Source organism: Crocodylus porosus, unplaced genomic scaffold, assembly GCF_001723895.1.
Source record: "Crocodylus porosus isolate Cpor-Errol unplaced genomic scaffold, CroPor_comp1, whole genome shotgun sequence".
Classification (NCBI taxonomy): domain Eukaryota; kingdom Metazoa; phylum Chordata; order Crocodylia; family Crocodylidae; genus Crocodylus; species Crocodylus porosus.
In genome coordinates, this window is record NW_017728906.1 from 72,271,744 (window position 1) to 72,288,461 (window position 16,718).

Here is a 16,718-nt window from a genome sequence, read left to right on the forward strand (position 1 = left end):
CTGCCATTTGGAAATCTAAGCTACCCACTGTGCAGATGCATTCAAGACCCAATTCAGGCAATTTATTATTTAATACCAGGCACCCAAATTTAAAAAATATCTTTTTGAGTCTCCTTGTTTGGAAAAAGTAAGGGTTTCCGGTGCCTCAGTGTATCGGTTACTCAATACACAGGCCTTTCTCTCTTGCCCTGCCCACCCCCACAACCCGTTTCCCAAAGTCAGAGTTCAGTTTCCTTCATGTGAATCATCCAGCCGCTTGCAAAAAAAAAAGTCAGGTACCTAATGCAATTTGACATAAATTGAAATGTTTTTTAATAGCAACTTTACACGTAGAGAAAGGGTGATGTAATTGGGGATGGTCCTACTTTGAGCAGGAGGTTGAACTATATGACCTCCAGATATTCCTTGCAACCTATGATGGTATCTGTGATACTATGATTAAAAGGTAAACATGTAACTTCCTAGAAAAGTACCACAAAAAGCGCTGCTAAGATAAAGTAATGTTACAGAATATTGCAAAATCATAGGATAGGTAGCTTGGTGAGGATTTATTTAATTTTTCACCCTAATCAGAGATCACAGAGCTTTGAGAGTTTATTAAAAAGGAAGCGCTCTAGAGAACAATGTCTACAGTTTGGGATATCAATTTATGCAAAAACTTCTTCCTTTCCTGGCAACTTAAGTACTATTAATGTGCTCCAAGTCTTGCATAAGTGACCATCACCCATTCCATTGTGAAGCTACCTCAAGGAGTACTTCATTACCATGCAAATTAAGATAAGCTCTTCCCATATCACCTAGCTTCATTATTTTAACACAGACTCCAAAAGTCTGCTGGCACTTTTTTTCTAAAGCCATTGTCTCTGCCTAAAGAGTTTACAATCAAATTTTAGAAACAACACACGAATAGATGTGAAGAAACTTGGAAGATGAGACAAAGGTGACACAAAGTAATAAGACCATGTGTTTTTTCATATATGTTATCTGCACATCGGTATGTTTCCAGTAGTTGTTAAATAGGAACAGTGTTTTTCCCTCTGAAGTTATTCTTTTTTATAAGCTACTTTTCATTTTGTTGGACATGAGCATGTAAAGGGAGATTGCAGGTTTCAGAGACTGGGAAAGCTTAGAAAGACAACCAGGGGAACAAACAGAGGAGTGGCAAAGTAGTGTGTTAGGGTTAGGTGTGGAGAATTCCTCTCAATTCCAACTCAGCCTTCCCTCTGTCATCATAATGCACAAATAACCAATATGCATGTGGATGTCTGAATCTAACCAAAATCAGAATTTAGGCTGGACTTTTTTGCATATGAGGAATTGGATCATCATTCTGTGGTTGTCTCTATCAAGGAAAGGAAAGGAAAAGAAAGGAAAGGAAAGGAAATCAGAAGGCATTCCAATAGACGGTTGTCAACTTGTAACAGAGATAAAGTGAGGCCAGCATGTATGTTCATGTTGTTCAACATAGTCATTCCTTTGTTCTTTGATTAATGTGTTGATAGAAGAGTCACTTGAACACTTGGCAATTCTAACTTAAACACTTTGCTACTGGGTAGAATAAAGTATTCATCACTATGCAGGCTAATGTTATGACTACTGTATATACATTTCTTTTTCATTTCATCATACGTCCATTATGAGTAAAAGTCCTTATTAGTGTCATATCTTCATATTCTTGATTAAATCCATTATTAACAGTTCTGGGTGGTTTGTCATAAGTCCATTCACTTGGCAATGTAGTGTTGCCGTCTGTGTTTCTTGAGTTGATCCTGGACTTTTTACAGCACTGATGAATCTGTTTCAATATTGCACAAAGCATATTGATAAGAAAACACTTTTTAGTCAAACACACTGATCCTTAGAGAACGTTTACCTAAGTTAAGAATGCTGGCTTCCCAAGAGTTATTTCTGGACTATGTATGATTTCCAGTGTTCCCACGAACACCACAGAATGAAGTATGCAAAATTATTTACTGCAAGTGATAACTTTATACATGACAAAAAGCTATTCTTCATGGTAACATTGAAAACATTCATTGATTTTTTTTGGGGGGGGGGCTCAATGACATTAATTAATTTAAATTCTATTAAAATAATATGCTAAATACTCTAATCCTAAATAGCTCATCCTTTAAACCTGTATTCTTTTTTTTACACTATGTGTTCCTTTAATAGGAACGGTTTATCCAAGCAGTATTTAAAGGGCTGTGTCTTTTTCATGTTCTGCTCCAGCAATTGGTTCCTTCAGTGTTTTGGCAATTAACATACTGGCCACAATAATAGCCTGTTCTTCCAGGACAGACAGAGAGACAAAGTGAGAGTGAGTATATTTAAGTAAAAATAAAAAGGACTAACATTAGGGGACTGGGTGGTACTGGAATACAGTGGGTTTCACCCTTAGAGTTCATATCTCTGTCATACACAGGTCAGCAACAGCCTAATCTTAAGTACACGTATTTGCCTGGCATGAAATACAGCACTTACCATACAATAAAAAAACAACTTTTTAAAGTTTCAAATGCTTTCTCCAGTTCACTGTTCTTGTTCTTCTGTCTTAATTCCGATATCATGAATTACTCCAGTCAATGATACTGTCTTTAAAATGAGGAGTGTAGTGTCTAAATTAGCTCTGTTAAAACTTCAAGCTTCTTTATAACTTCAGCATAGATTTCTGAGTAAAAGCAATATTTTGGTGGGTTATGGCTTTTAACCACTGTACTTCAGAACTGAGCATAGATTTTTCTGCTATTGCTATTCATCTTGGTAGGAAGTGTTGTTATGAGGTGGCTTCATGGCAACAATATCAACTGAAAACAAAACATGCCCACCACACACAACTGTGTACAGTGACAATTAGATCAAACCAGTGGCTTTTTTACATCAGTTATGTCTCTCTCTGCTCCCACTGGCATGTCTACACGAGATGTTTACTGTTGACTAATTAACTACACAGTAAACGTCTCGGTGTCTACACATGAGCCCCTCTTATGGCACATGAAACTAAAACTTTGCAGCAGGGTAGTCTTGTAAAATACAAGTACTACCTTCTGTGTAGGTTTTTCTGTGTGTGTGCAGCAGCGCATGTGTAGATGCTGCCCCAGCTGGCTGGGGCACAGGGTGCTTCAGTGTGGGGCTAGCTGGCAGGCAGCCTCTGCTCTAGGGCACCCTGCACAACTGCTCAGTAGCACATGGAGATGGAGGGAGCTCCTTGAAGGAGTTTTAGTTTGCTGTGCCCCAAGTCATTTAAAGCGCATTATACTACCAAATTTCCTGCAGTGGCTGGAATGTGCAATACACTGCTGAGGTGTACAAACACCACCATTATTAAAGTGGTGCAAAAGGAGTTTTAGTTTGCTGCCCCTACAGCTGCAGAGCAAAGCACCAGGCTCTGTGCAGCTTAGGGGCTCTGCAGAAAGCCATGCAGGCAGCCTGGAAGCAGCCTGGGAAAACTGTGGTGCCCACCAAAACCTCCCAAGCTGGGTGTATGCAGGTGGGTGTCTCCTGCGGGCGGGGGGAAGGGGGGTGTTGCTGCCACAGAGGGAAGCACCAGACCCTCCACAGCCCAGGGACCACTCTGCCTGCCAGCAGCTCACTCTCATCTCCCCACCAGAGAGACAGGTAAGTCAGTGGGGTGTGTGCATGACATGGGGTTTAATTAGCCTCACATTGAAGCAGTCTTTTTCAAAACCCACTGCTTCAATTTAGGGCCCCCATTTCATCTACACGTGCCCTGGGACCCTCACAGTGCCAACTACTGACTGAAAATTTCTGTAACCTATGGAAGGACTGAGAAATGAAGGGCAAGGATGTCTGGATTTTGTTTTGTTTTGATTTTGAATATATTGGAAGAAGAGTCACAATTAGTCAGGCCAGTGGGTCAGTTGCCAGCACACCAGTGTAGCCAACTGGTGGAGCAGATAAAGAAAAAAGTCAGGCCCCAGCCACTTGGCATCGGGTGGGATAAATGGAACATATTTTATGAAGCATCAATATACCACGCTATGAACCACTAGGCAAGTACACTAGCTCAAGGATCCCATTAAAGTCAGAACTCTACTTAAGTTTCAATTACTTTCCAAAATGGGATCAGAGCAACACAGAATATTTGGTAACAACCAACAAATGATTTCCTAGTTTTCAGCAAGCTTGGAAAGAACATACCATACTGTTCTCCTAGGTAATCTGCCCTGCTACAACTTCTGCTTTTCTTTGAAAGCCTCACACAGATCTGCACTGTCATGGGCAGGGAGTCTGGGTTTTAATTGTGACCCTTTAGGTGATAGAGGTTAAGGAATGCCTTTATACCTGCTCACACATGTGCTCCTGGTTCAAACTTACTCTCCTTTTTCTATCAGAAGTACCCCAGATTATAGAAGTTTTGTGATATTTATCCTTTAAGTAATTACTTACAAGGAAAGCTATTATAATAATGGTGGCACTAATGCTGTATCCAAGAAGAAGCAGCCACATCCAAATATTTTTATCAGATCTGCTATCATAGCATGTAGGCCCTGAAATAAAGAGATGAACAGTTAAATTATCTAAAAACCAAAATAATTGTTTGCTGTTTATTAGTCAGATGTATTTTTCATCTGAATGATTAGAGGGTATTGGACAATTAGCATACCTGGTTTTCTATTTACATTCATCACCCCCCTTTCACTATTTTTTTTCAGGCTAAGAAGATGCGTCTTTCCTGCGGACTCATTAGACTGAGTTATGAACAGTTTCACTTCAAAACTTAAATTTGTGAACCTGATAAATCTTATTAATAAAAGGGACAGAAAACGAACAGGTCTGAGTTCATTAGTAGTGGGAACTCTGAACATCTCTTGTTACTTACAACAAACTACTATCCTAAAGAAGACAGCCAGTTTACATGGCAACTGACACTTCATTAAACTTCGGGCAATTTCTTTCTTAAGAAAGAAATGTAATCTAATGATGCTGTGAAATTCAGGAGACTTAATCTCACCACTCAATAGAAGTTGCTGTGGCCTCGGTAAGTTGCAGTTGAAGTGTGTGCTGAGTATAATTGTTAATCAAGTATTTGGATGATGCCTAGAATCATCTAGGCTTTTTTCCAGGCAGATTTGTCTGGCAAATCCAGGTGGGTGAAGGACCACTCACCACGCAAGGGAGTGTTTTTCAGCCAGTAAGTCATGGCCTCACAGGAGGGTTGTGAGTAACTGAAAAATCTTACTGTAATCTGCCACCCAGAAATTCTTACTCATCACATATCTTTAAACTCTCAAATTCAACCTCCTGAAACACACAAAAACAGACTTACTGGGTCAGTTCAGATGAGCATGCACTTATGTTTCCCTGGGAACAAATAGCAGCTTTACATAGTTGTATCTCTGCTGCTGCTGCCTGGGGAATGCCTGTGTATGTGTGCTGTGGCACATGGCAAGTTGCCCCAGGTGGGGTAGGGAAGCCTGGAGCCAGCACCTGACATGGCCCCAGCAGCCTTACTTGGGGTCCTGCAGGAGCGATCCAGCATGCAGAACCTAGCTAGCAGCTGGAGCATGGCTCTGGCTGGCCAGGCTCCAGTTTTGGACAGCACACATGCGCTGTCCTGCTTTTTTCAGAAGCAAGGTTTTTTGACACCTGGATCTCCAGCAACCTTGAAGATCTCCAGCAGCCTCCACTGGGATCTGGTGTCAAAACAAACCTGCTGCACTGCAAATTAGCAGTGAAGCAAACACCTGTGTGTGCAGTGCGTGAGGTTTGTAGTGCCACAAATGGGTCTGCCACACCACAAACCCATTTGAGGTGCTGTAAACTGCATGCAGTGTATGTGTATCTGTTTGCTGCACCACTAATTTGCAGTGCAGCAGGTTTTTTTGAGACTGAGAGACTCCAGTGTTAAAAAAAGAAAAGTCACTAAAAAAGCTAGGCTCCAAGGGGCTGAATCACACCCACTGCTGCCTCGGGAGGCCCCCAGCATGCCAAGCAAGGATGCTGAAGCCAAGATGGGTGCTGGCCCCAGCTTTCTCTACCTGACCTGGGACTATTTTCCCTGCACCAGCTCCACATGCAGGGGCATGTGAAGCAGCCAAAAGCAGTAGCATAAATTTGTGGTACTGCTCTTTTTGCCTCAACAACCGCACACCCCTGTAAGTGGGGATACACCCATCCTAGCTGTCATCAATATATATTTTAGAGTAAATGCAAGTAAATTTAAGACAAGTGACAGTTTCATTTTTGAATAAACAGTTATTGGTCTGACATGAGTGAGATGCCCTGTTCTAAGAGAAAAAATTGCTTGCCTAGAGACTTTTTGAACTACAGTTAAACCAGATTAGATACAGAAAATGCAAAGCAAAGTAAGAAATGTTTCCTGTGGTAGAAGACAGAATAGCATTACTATTCCACATTATTCGACATACTGCAGACTGTCTTCTCCCTCCCCAGTCCTGGTTCTGAATTTTGGAGTTACAAGAGAAAAACATTTAGATGATTTCTATGTACCCAAATACATTTCTGAGACTCACAAAGCTCCTTACCATGTACTGTCAGCTTGGTGCCTTTTCCACATTTATTCTGTGGTGGTGGTGGATCAGTTAGTGTCACATCACAGAAATACATGTTACTATCATCCAGCTGAACATTGTTCAGTTTTAAGATTGAAAACCTTTTGGTTGTTTCCTTTGTAATTTGCACCTGTGATTTTTGAAAATGAGAGATGCTTGGGCTTGGTTTGAGGCCAGGCCGATTGCAGTCTGGGCCTTTTCTCCAATAAACCTCTGTGTCAACCGTAGTTTTATCTGGATAGTCAAATTCACACAATATCAAAACTGTTGAATCAAGAGAGACGTTGATGTCCTGAGGATATTGTATGACTGAAAGTTCTGATCCACTGCTCACTGTAAGACAATAATAAAGTGGGAACATAATAGTAAAAAGTTACATTCTTCACTTTGGTGTACAAAGAAACCACACTTGCCTATTTTTAATATTATGGGCCAGGTTAGAATCTGATTCAGCTCAATAAATGCGTGGGATAAAACTCTGAAGGTACAGAAGAGTTTTGATCATGAAAATGTGTGGTGAAATTTTGAACCAATAGTAGTTTGAGAAATCTTGAAAACATGATGATGGTTATAGTAATTAGCATTACATTCTCTCATACATTTCAGTAGTATTATGCTGCCTTTTTGTTTTATTAATAACAATTTCTATATTTCATGAAATGGCAATTTGGATCTACAACAACAAACATGTAGCTACGATCTAGGCAACAGAAGCAGTAGCTTTTATCAGTGTTCATCTTGAATAGCTCACAGCATTGCATCCCAGATTTTTTATTTTTTAGGCCTCTTAATGTGCAATGAAGGCGTATACTCTGAGGGATAATCAGTTTTATTGTGCATAGGACTACACAACTACACAACATGTCTGGGTATACCAGACGTGATTATATACTACCTCTGGGACAGCCAAAAAAGCCAAGAATATGAATTCAAATAAGATAATTTATTTGTAATAACACAGTTTTCTACTTTAAGAAACTTCTTTGATATCAAGTAGTGCAATACATCTAGAAACAGTATACTACAAGATATCTTCAGATTCCATTTGCCTAGGAAAATCTCTAGGTACAAGAAAAAAAAATCAGCATAACAGGTTGTGCCACCTTCATTTTCTTCAGCAATGTAGGTGCACTGTTACATATCATATATTCGATATATTGGAAATAGCTAGAAAGCACCATGCTTACACATTCCTGAAGTTGTAGGCAGCCCTACTGGACTAGCTTGTTAGTGTAGTGTAGTTTACAGCAGTCTTCTGGTGCTCTCTGAAATGGCTCTGCAGCTTTCACAATGATCAGAGGCAAATAACAGTTACCTATGCTACTTTCTCCATTTCAGATGTTTAATTGTGCTCCTTTAAAGTTGAGCATCTCAGCATATGTGTTTTGAAATAGTATTGATATGTATTCTGTGGAGGCGTCCTGCCTTTGCATCCTGTAAATGTACATCCTTCATTTGCTTTGGAATGGAATACAATTCTCCTTTAGATTTATATCTGAATTTATATATTCAGTGTAAAAAGAATAAAACTGGACAAATCCCATATTTCCTAATTGTAATGCAAGGATGCTTTTGAAGAATGTAGCAGAACAAATTATAATACCTGACATTTTTTTTAAAGATTAGTGGTAGTTGTTTGCAAATGGTACATATATTTGAAGTAATACTCACCTGAATATATTTTTATACCAAGAAATAGTTTCATAGTTTCATAGTTGGTAGGGTAGGAAGGGACCTAAACACATCATCAAGTCTGACCCCCTGCCACGGGCAGGAAAGGATGCTGGGGTCATCCATAGTGCTCGGGGGAACAGGAACTCTCCCATTGCCCGCTGGTCCCCCTTGGCAAGTTTATAGGCAGCCACCAGATCCCCTCTCAGCCTTCTCTTGTGGAGGCTGAACAGGTTCAGGTCCCTTAGTCTCTCCTCATAGGGCCTGCCCTGCTGTCCCCTGATCATGCGATTGGCCCTCCTCTGGACCCTCTCAATGCTATCCACATCCCTCCTGAAGTGCGATGCCCAGAACTGGACGCAGTACTCCAACTGCGGCCTGACCAATGTCGCATAGAGGGGGAGGATCAGCTCCTTGGACCTGCTGTCATACATCTATGGATGTGCGGTTAGCCTTACTGACCGCATCCCCACATTGATGACCCATGTTCATCTTGGAATCAATAATGACTCCAAGATCCTTTTCTGCCTCTGTGCTGACAAGAAGGGAGTTCCCTAACCTGTCGGTATTCTGCTGGTTCTTCCTCCCCAGGTGCAGCACCTTGCACTTGTCAGTGTTGAAACCCATCCTATTCTCATCTGCCCACCTCTGTAACCTGTCCAGATCTAGTTGTAGCCTGTCCCTCTCTTCTAGCATGCTCACTTCTCCCCACATCTTGGTGTCATGTGTGAACTTGAATAAGGTGCTTTTCACGCCCTTGTCCAAATCGCCAGTGAAGATATTGAACAGCGCAGGCCTGAGGACCGAGCCCTGGAGAACCCCACTGTCCACATCTCTCCAGGTCGAAAATGACCTGTCCACCACCACTCTTTGGGTGTGGCCCTCCTGCCAATTTGTGACCCATCTGACTGTGTAGGCATCAACACCACAGTCACCTAATTTTTTAATGAGGATGTGGTGAGAGACAGTCTAGAAGGTCTTCCTAAAGTCCAGAAAGACTACGTCCACCGTGACACCTGCATCCAAGGCTTTTGTGACCTGATCATAGAAAGCAACCAGGTTGGTCTGACAGGACCTGTCTCTAATGAACCCATGTTGATTGCCCCTAAGCATAATCTCCCCTGCTGGCCCCTTGCAGATGTGCTCCTGGATAATTTTCTCAAAGAGCTTCCCCAAGACTGAGGTAAGACTAATGGGCCTATAGTTTCTTGGGTCCTCTTTTCTCCCTTTTTTGAAGATGGGAACCACTTTGGCCCGTTTCCAGTCATCTGGCACCTCACCAGAGTACCACGAGTGCTTGTAAAGCTGTTCTAGGGGTCCTGCAATGATCTCTGCCAATTCCCTAAGCACTCTTGGGTGGAGATCATCAGGACCTGCTGATTTGAACATGTCTAGTCCCTCCAGAAGTTCCCTGACTAGGTCCTCACTGACCCTGGGCCTGGCTGCACCTCCCCTGGGTCCGTCCGGAATCCCAGGGGGGGTGATGTCCCTGTCCCTGCTCAGAAAAATGGAAGCAAAGAATCTGTTAAAAAGATTAGCTTTGTCATCTGGTGCTACCACCAGATTACTAAACATGTCCTGCAAATGCCCCACATTACTTGGTACCTTCTTTTTACCCTCATGTACCCTTCAAAATACATGTCTGGAAGTGCTATTTACTGTGTTATCTTTGAAAGAGACTCTGTTCTTCTTCTTGAAGTCCAACATTTTAAACCAAAAATAAAAAAACTAGCAGATCATTCACAATGCCTCACCTTGCCCATGCATTTAAATAAGAAACATGCTATGTGTAAAAAATAAATGCATAACCTTTTAATGATATTCCAGTTTACTAACCTATTTCAGATTAATTCATTTAGAAAAATAGGTCATTTGGTGACTGTCCAAACTGTTTACTAGCAATAGTGAACTGTGAAAACTCATGCTGTTCTTTTTGATCATGCACTGAAACAGCGGTAGGCAAACCCCGGTGCAGGTGCCAGAGCATGGCACGCAAAGGCATTTTGCTTGGCAGGTGTGCCATGGGGCAGACGGCAGTGAAGGGGCTGTGTTGCCATAACAAGGATTGTGGCTCCCCCACTGTCTGTCTCTGGCACACTAACCTCTTACAAGTCAAGGTTGCAGGTGTTTTTGGCATTCTGCCCAAAAACATTGCTGACCACTGCACTAAAACATACAAGAGAAATATAGCAATTGTTTGAAGGCTACAAAAAAGTGGTTTAATTACCTAACATGTATCAAATAATACACTTCAGGTGGATTTACTAATATTAGTCCTTTATTTTTAATGCATTTTAAATTAATTCTTTTTATATCATTACCTTTTTAGGCTACCTTTTCTTTTATATTATAATGCATTCCATAAAACAACAAGTAAATGGTAGCAATAATGATAAGTAAAATGTGTTTTAATTTAAGAGTCAACAAATTACACTTTCATTTTATTTTTATTTCTTGCCTTAAGATTTAATGCTGCCTTTACTAATCAATTTCAAGAATGAAAAAAAAAAATCAGACAAAAATCTTACCTGAGAAGTGAATAAAATAGGGTATTGTCATTAATATGACAAGCCTCATCATTTTCTTGAGATTCCTAGTTTTTAGGATTTAAAACCTCAGTTTAAGCACCTAATGCTGTAGATGCCAGCAATTCGTGCAGGAAAAATAAAGCTCTCTTAAGAACTTAGTTTCACCCTGTATAGAGGGAGGTTCTTTGTGGTTTACTATCTGATCATGTTCCATCCTTCTGAGTGTGTTGCAGTAACCTTTTTGTTTCACAAAATAAAAATTGAATTTCATCAGGGCTTATTTTTCTACTTTAAAACAAGGATTAAATAGAGAAATAAAGAGTTTTAATCATGTTTGAAGTGAGGCCTCTAGCTTTCTATCCTGAGCCACTCTAAAATTATATCCCCCCTCCCACAACAGTTTACTCAATGGTAAGCAGGATCTTTAAGAAGAAGCAGAAGCTCCAGAGGATGTTTATCCAGATAGCAAATAAGCAGAGAACAGAACTATAAAACAGCCATGGGGACTAACCAGGAACTACATCCACTAGTCTCCATCTCAGAAGTCCTTTGTTCTGTTCAATTTTAGCCTAATTAGGCAACTAAAATGTGTTACTAAAATGCTTCAAGGGGTTTCCTTTCTTTTTTTTTTTTTTTGCTAAAATGATGGCACCTCTGGCATGACCACATCTACTCATCCTGGCTCAGAGCCTGGCACTGAACCCAGAAACTTCAGCACCCAGGAGATACTCCTTTAATAACTATTAAAATCATAAATTTTACACTAAAAGGAACCATTGAATCATTCAGTCCAGTCTGACATACTGCATGCCATAACCTTTAATATTTTACCCAGCTAAGTTGTTGCTTCACAGAACCAGTAAGTGGACTAAAGCATGACCTGCCTTAGCTAAATTGTATTTTCCAGAAAAAAGGTGCATCTGAATAGATGGAGAGGGTATTGCTTACTTGGTTACAGTAACTAATCATCCTCACGTTTACAAATTAGTACCTTATTTCTAGTTTGAATTTGACAGGCTACAGCTCTTAGCTGTTGATCCTTTTTATGCCTTTCTCCACTACACTATAGAGTCAGTTAATATCTTGTCTTTTCTCCTTCTAAAGGCAAGTATACATTGTAGTCAGGACACCTCAGTCTTCTTTTTGATCACTTAAACAGAATGATTTTCTTAAATCTCATACTGGGGACATTTTCTCCAGCCCCTGAATCTTTGAGTGGTGCTCTTCTGCATCTTCTCTTGCTTTTCAATATCCTTTTTAAAAACAAAAACTTCTGACAAGATGCAATTTCAGTACATGTACCACCATTCTTGTACACAGAAATAAAACGGCCTCCCTACTCTTACTCGTTTCTCTCCTCTTCAGATGTCAATAGTTCACATTAGTTCTTTTGACACAGCATTACACAGAAGCTCATGTCCACAGAACCCTTAAGAATTTTTCAAGATCATTGATTTCCAGAATACAGTCTTCGTTTTATAGGTGTGGCCTGCATTTCTTGCTTTTAGGTATAGCCATTTTCAGCTTGATCTACTAAAAATTATTTTGTTTGAGCTGAGATTAGCATATGACCCAGGTTACTCTGTATGACTGCCTTGTCCACACTATTTTATCATTTTTTCTGTCATCCACAAATTTTATTCAGCAGTAATTATATATTCACTTGTAGATTATTGAGGAAAACCTTGGATAATGTTAGGGCTAGTATGAATTCATGGAGATTCCCCACTAGAAACAATCCCACTTGATTGTTAATCCCCATTAAGAACTTTTTGCAATGTGTCACTTAGTTCTTACCCTGTATTTTCTGTGTGCTATATTGCTACTTCATTGTGTGAATTTTAATCAGTGCAATTAATTTATTAATTTATTTTAGTTATTTAAAGGATGCATCTCAGAATAAATGTTTGTGGCATGTCTAAACTGGCATTTACAGTCATGTCTAGTTTAAGTTTATTAATTATCACTCCAAATAAAAGAGCAACAAAAATTCTTGACATAATCCAAGTGGCCCTCCAAATGAACATGAAGACAAGAGACAGAACAAGGTCTGGGTCTAAGAAACTAAGGGAAGAAAATTGCAAAAATTGAAAAGAAAAAGTACTTGTCATACTGTCTAGCTTAGAGTTTTATAAAGAAAGCACTTCCTTCGCAAGAAAACAAGTCTGAGTTATTTTTTGTTGAAACGTCTAAGCACATGCATGAAACAGGTAGCAATGACATTTCATAGTGTTCAATGTAAAGAGAAAAAAAAAACACATGAAGTGAGAGCCTTTTCTAACCACCTTTTATCAGATATGCCCAAATAAAGAGCTATTTTGAATTATAACATTTTGAGCAGGTATAATTAAAGCTCTTGAAGAGGCAGATTTAAATAAAGAAAATGGCATTCAGAGAAATCTGATTAAAGTCAAAAGCTTATGAATTAATGCAGCCATCTTGAATTCACAAATACATATAGGCAAGTGTTCAAATTAAAGCATAAGAATCTTTCTGAAAATTCTCTTAACAGAAAGCAACAAAAATAATATATATGACTCTACTCCATGTGGGTGGAAGTTCAAGCCTATATGACTCACTAGTTATAAAATATATTTTCATTTTAGATCAACTCAAATTTTACCGATTTTAAAATAATTTTAAACATTCCTTGTAAAGTACATTCAAATTAGGAACCCTAGTGGAGAAATGTAGAGGTCACATTTTAAGCAGTAAACTCATTTAAGATAGCTCAGAAGACTCAAAGGAATTATAATGTATACCTTAGCAATACATACATGTATACCAAAGGAATCATATAGGTATACCTTATGTAACTGTTATGAAAAGTCAGTATTAAAATCTGTTTTAAGACTGAAAAGTTCAAAAAATATGTAAAACCTCTCTTAGGAGTGGCTGAGAAAAATAGAGATTCCCCAACTTGTTCTCAGAAGCAATGGTAGAACGGTATTATGCATTGTGTGAAAAATCCTCCCACAACTTTGAAGCCTTGCTTTAGGAATGCTAAATGACATACATTTGTATGTGACTTCAAGCATGTGCTTAAACCCAGTCCTTTTCTACCAAGCACGGTGAGAAGGAATTGAAGTCCCCTTGAAGTTAATTAGATTATAGCATATGCTTAAATGCTTTGCTGAGGAAAAGTGAAATTAGTCATGTATTTAAAAGGTAAGCATTTACTTAAACACTTCACTAAATCAGGCTAGTGTGAAGTTTGTGGCAGCAAGGAGCATGATGAAAGATCTAGAGTTGGGAAGAGCACTCATAATCAATTCCAAAAGTATTAATTTATGGCAGGCTATAGAAACCATTAAAATGTCCTTGCACAAAGAGTACTTTTACTATGAAACAGCGTTGGAGGAGATAGTAATCTTTAAATCTTTTATACTCTTCCTTTTGCATGAAATAGCTGCCAGAAAAGACCTTTTAAAGTCTTAAGTTTAACACAAAGTAAGAGCAAACCTACGATGAGTTTTACCCTCTTAATGAAAGGAGTGTATAACTTTGAGATACCTGGTGATGAATCCGTGTTTTGTGGGACTACTTCAGCTCTCCCTTACACTGGTGAGAATCAGAAGATACCCATTTAAAATAATGGACTGGTACCAGTGTAAAGTCTGTAAGCAAGATCAGATTCAGACCCTGTGTCTCTCCTGGGTGTCCACTTACTACTAACTTTGAATACAGTGATGGTCTTTTTGGCAGGAAGGCCACAAAATAATCTCCACACCCTCCCCTTTTGCTGCTTGGATTCCTGCCTAGAAGAGAACCCAAAGGTGATCAGGGGGGTTAGGGTGGGCACAATAGCATCCCTCATGAGCTGTGCAGGACATGCATAATGAGCTAATGCAACAAGTTGTCAGAATGGGCTCCTGCCAGAACCACTGCTGTTGTGTTGCTCTAGAGCCTGAACAGCAAAAACTACTACTATTTGTCCCCCTTTTTACTTGCTGCTGAATTAACTGACAAAAAGGGGGTGATGGTGGGGAATGCAAGGAGCACTCAGCCCCTGGACTCCAGTGCTGCAAAAAAGTTTTGGCCTCAGCAAAAAATAGATGCTAACAAGCTAGTGAGTTCACAGAGCTCACTGCACATGCACAGAGCTGAAAGGAGCTGTGGCTACACCTCCCTTAATTCTCTCCTAGATCTGCCCAAGGATGTACCTAAAAGAATTTGCACCCTGCAACAGAGGCGGGGCGGGGGGAGGGAGGGAAATGAGGGAAAGGCTTGAACTTCCAGCCACATGGAGTAGAGTCAGGGCAAGACACTGTTGTGAAGGGGGCGGGGGGGTGTCACTGCTAAGAGTCAGGTTAAGTCTTCTCTGGTTCCACAGTCACCACAGTTTTGTATAGTGAGTGAGGATCCAAAATCCTTAGTTTGGTGATGGTAGCAGGGTCAGGGAATGGTTAACCTGCCAGTGACACCTGACCTTCATATCACAGCTACCTCCCCCACTCCACTCCACCTGGCCATCAGCTGGAGTCTCCTTCTGCACCTTCTTCATCTCCATTACTGAGCATCTGGGGCCAGTGTGCCACACAGAAGCTGGCCACACCACTTGTGGAACATGTGGTGTGGGTTGGCTACCCCTATTCTAATATCATTTTAGAAATCTACAAATTTGGTTTCCTGAAAAAGGACTATTTTAACAACATCAGTTACTAAAATAAAAAATGGGGAAAAAAACCCAACAGAAACCCAACAGAAACCTTATCCTACTCCACAAGTATGAAAAGGTTTAAGGCACAGACATCTGGAAAGATGCTTGAAAGGAAAGGCAACATACAATTAGCTTTCATAGTATATTAAAGGCAGCTTCAGATAAGAACTTGGATATTGTATTTCTTCTGAAGCATTGGAAATGGTTATAAATTCTGAGGGAAGAGCCACACAACCTCAAGGATAATTATTTTACATCTGTCTTCATATTGGGCTCTGTCCATGTGAAATAATTAAGGTTTTTCAATGTGTTCAAACGATATAGGTGGGGGGATACATTTCAGGATATTCTGAGTGGCTGAAAAATCTTATGTGTACTGAAAAGGTCTTGGCTTTCAGCCAGCACTTCATTGTCTGAACCCATGTCAGTCCTTAAATCACTGTCATGATTGATTATTTCAGTGGCGGTAGTGTCAAAGCCTGGTTCTATAATGGTGTTCATTGAGAAAACCAAGTGCATATCAATCCTCATAATATGGACAGGTGCCATGACAACTGCTGGAGAACCAGTGTTGGTCCTTCGCTTTTTTGTAAGAGGATCTTGGTTCCTTACTATTCATCTAGCGTGGCATAGTATCCCAATTACGACCACTTCCTTTAGCAATGGGCTCAAAAAAGTCCCAGTTACTAAGTTTTTTTCTTTCCGATGTTCTGAAACTTCAGCTTTACAAGACACTGGAGATTCAGGATTTTGCACATAGTTCCATAAAGATGACCAAAAAGATTTAGTAATTTTATCATGCAGGGATGCTAGTTATATGCTGACTCCATGAATGTGCAATGGCAAAGGGATTGCATAAGTATTTAAGGCACTTAAATATGGGAGGACATCTCAGCATTTACAAATACTCCAGAATGATGCAGGCACACACCTAAAAAGATTGATCAGTCCCAATAAAATACAAAACAGTGTGAGGATAGTGAGAGGACCACCAAAACAGTGCACAGTACAGTTACAAATGATGTGCAAGCATCTTGCCCTATTTATAGAAAGTAAGAATTATATACACACAGTACATTTCAACGTACAGTAACTGAATTTAAAATCATAGAAAGTTAAGGTTGGAAGGGACCTCAGGAGGTCATCTAGTCCAACCCCTGCTCACAGCAGGGCAATTCAGTACAAGTTTTTCCTTCCCCAGGTAGACAAGCTCACAAATATTAATGCTGAATGAAACAGTACTTGAATCATTTAAACACACACACACACACACACACACACACACACACAGAGGAACAGCTCCAGACCAGAATAGCATCTGTG

General features: G+C 40.0%; 1 protein-coding gene across 1 annotated transcript; it reads right to left on the reverse strand.

Annotated features, from left to right (window-relative positions):
* Positions 1-336: 336 nt before the first annotated feature.
* LOC109306096 lies at positions 337-10,852 on the reverse strand. The gene is made up of 4 exons (XM_019529355.1): positions 10,736-10,852; positions 6,510-6,869; positions 4,411-4,511; positions 337-1,795 (listed from the first exon to the last, which is right to left on the reverse strand). The coding sequence occupies exons 1-4, from the start codon at positions 10,785-10,787 to the stop codon at positions 1,616-1,618; spliced, it is 693 nt and encodes a 230-aa protein (XP_019384900.1). The 5' UTR covers positions 10,788-10,852; the 3' UTR covers positions 337-1,615.
* Positions 10,853-16,718: the final 5,866 nt, after the last annotated feature.

Coding starts and splice junctions, on each gene's coding strand:
- LOC109306096 (XM_019529355.1), bottom strand. CDS start 10,787: ATGATGAGGCTTGTCATATTAATGACAATACCCTATTTTATTCACTTC. Junction 6,870..10,735: donor CTATTTTATTCACTTCTCAG/GTAAGATTTTTG, acceptor ATTGTCTTACAG/TGAGCAGTGGATCAGAACTT. Junction 1,796..4,410: donor TTATTATAATAGCTTTCCTT/GTAAGTAATTAC, acceptor ATATTGAAACAG/ATTCATCAGTGCTGTAAAAA.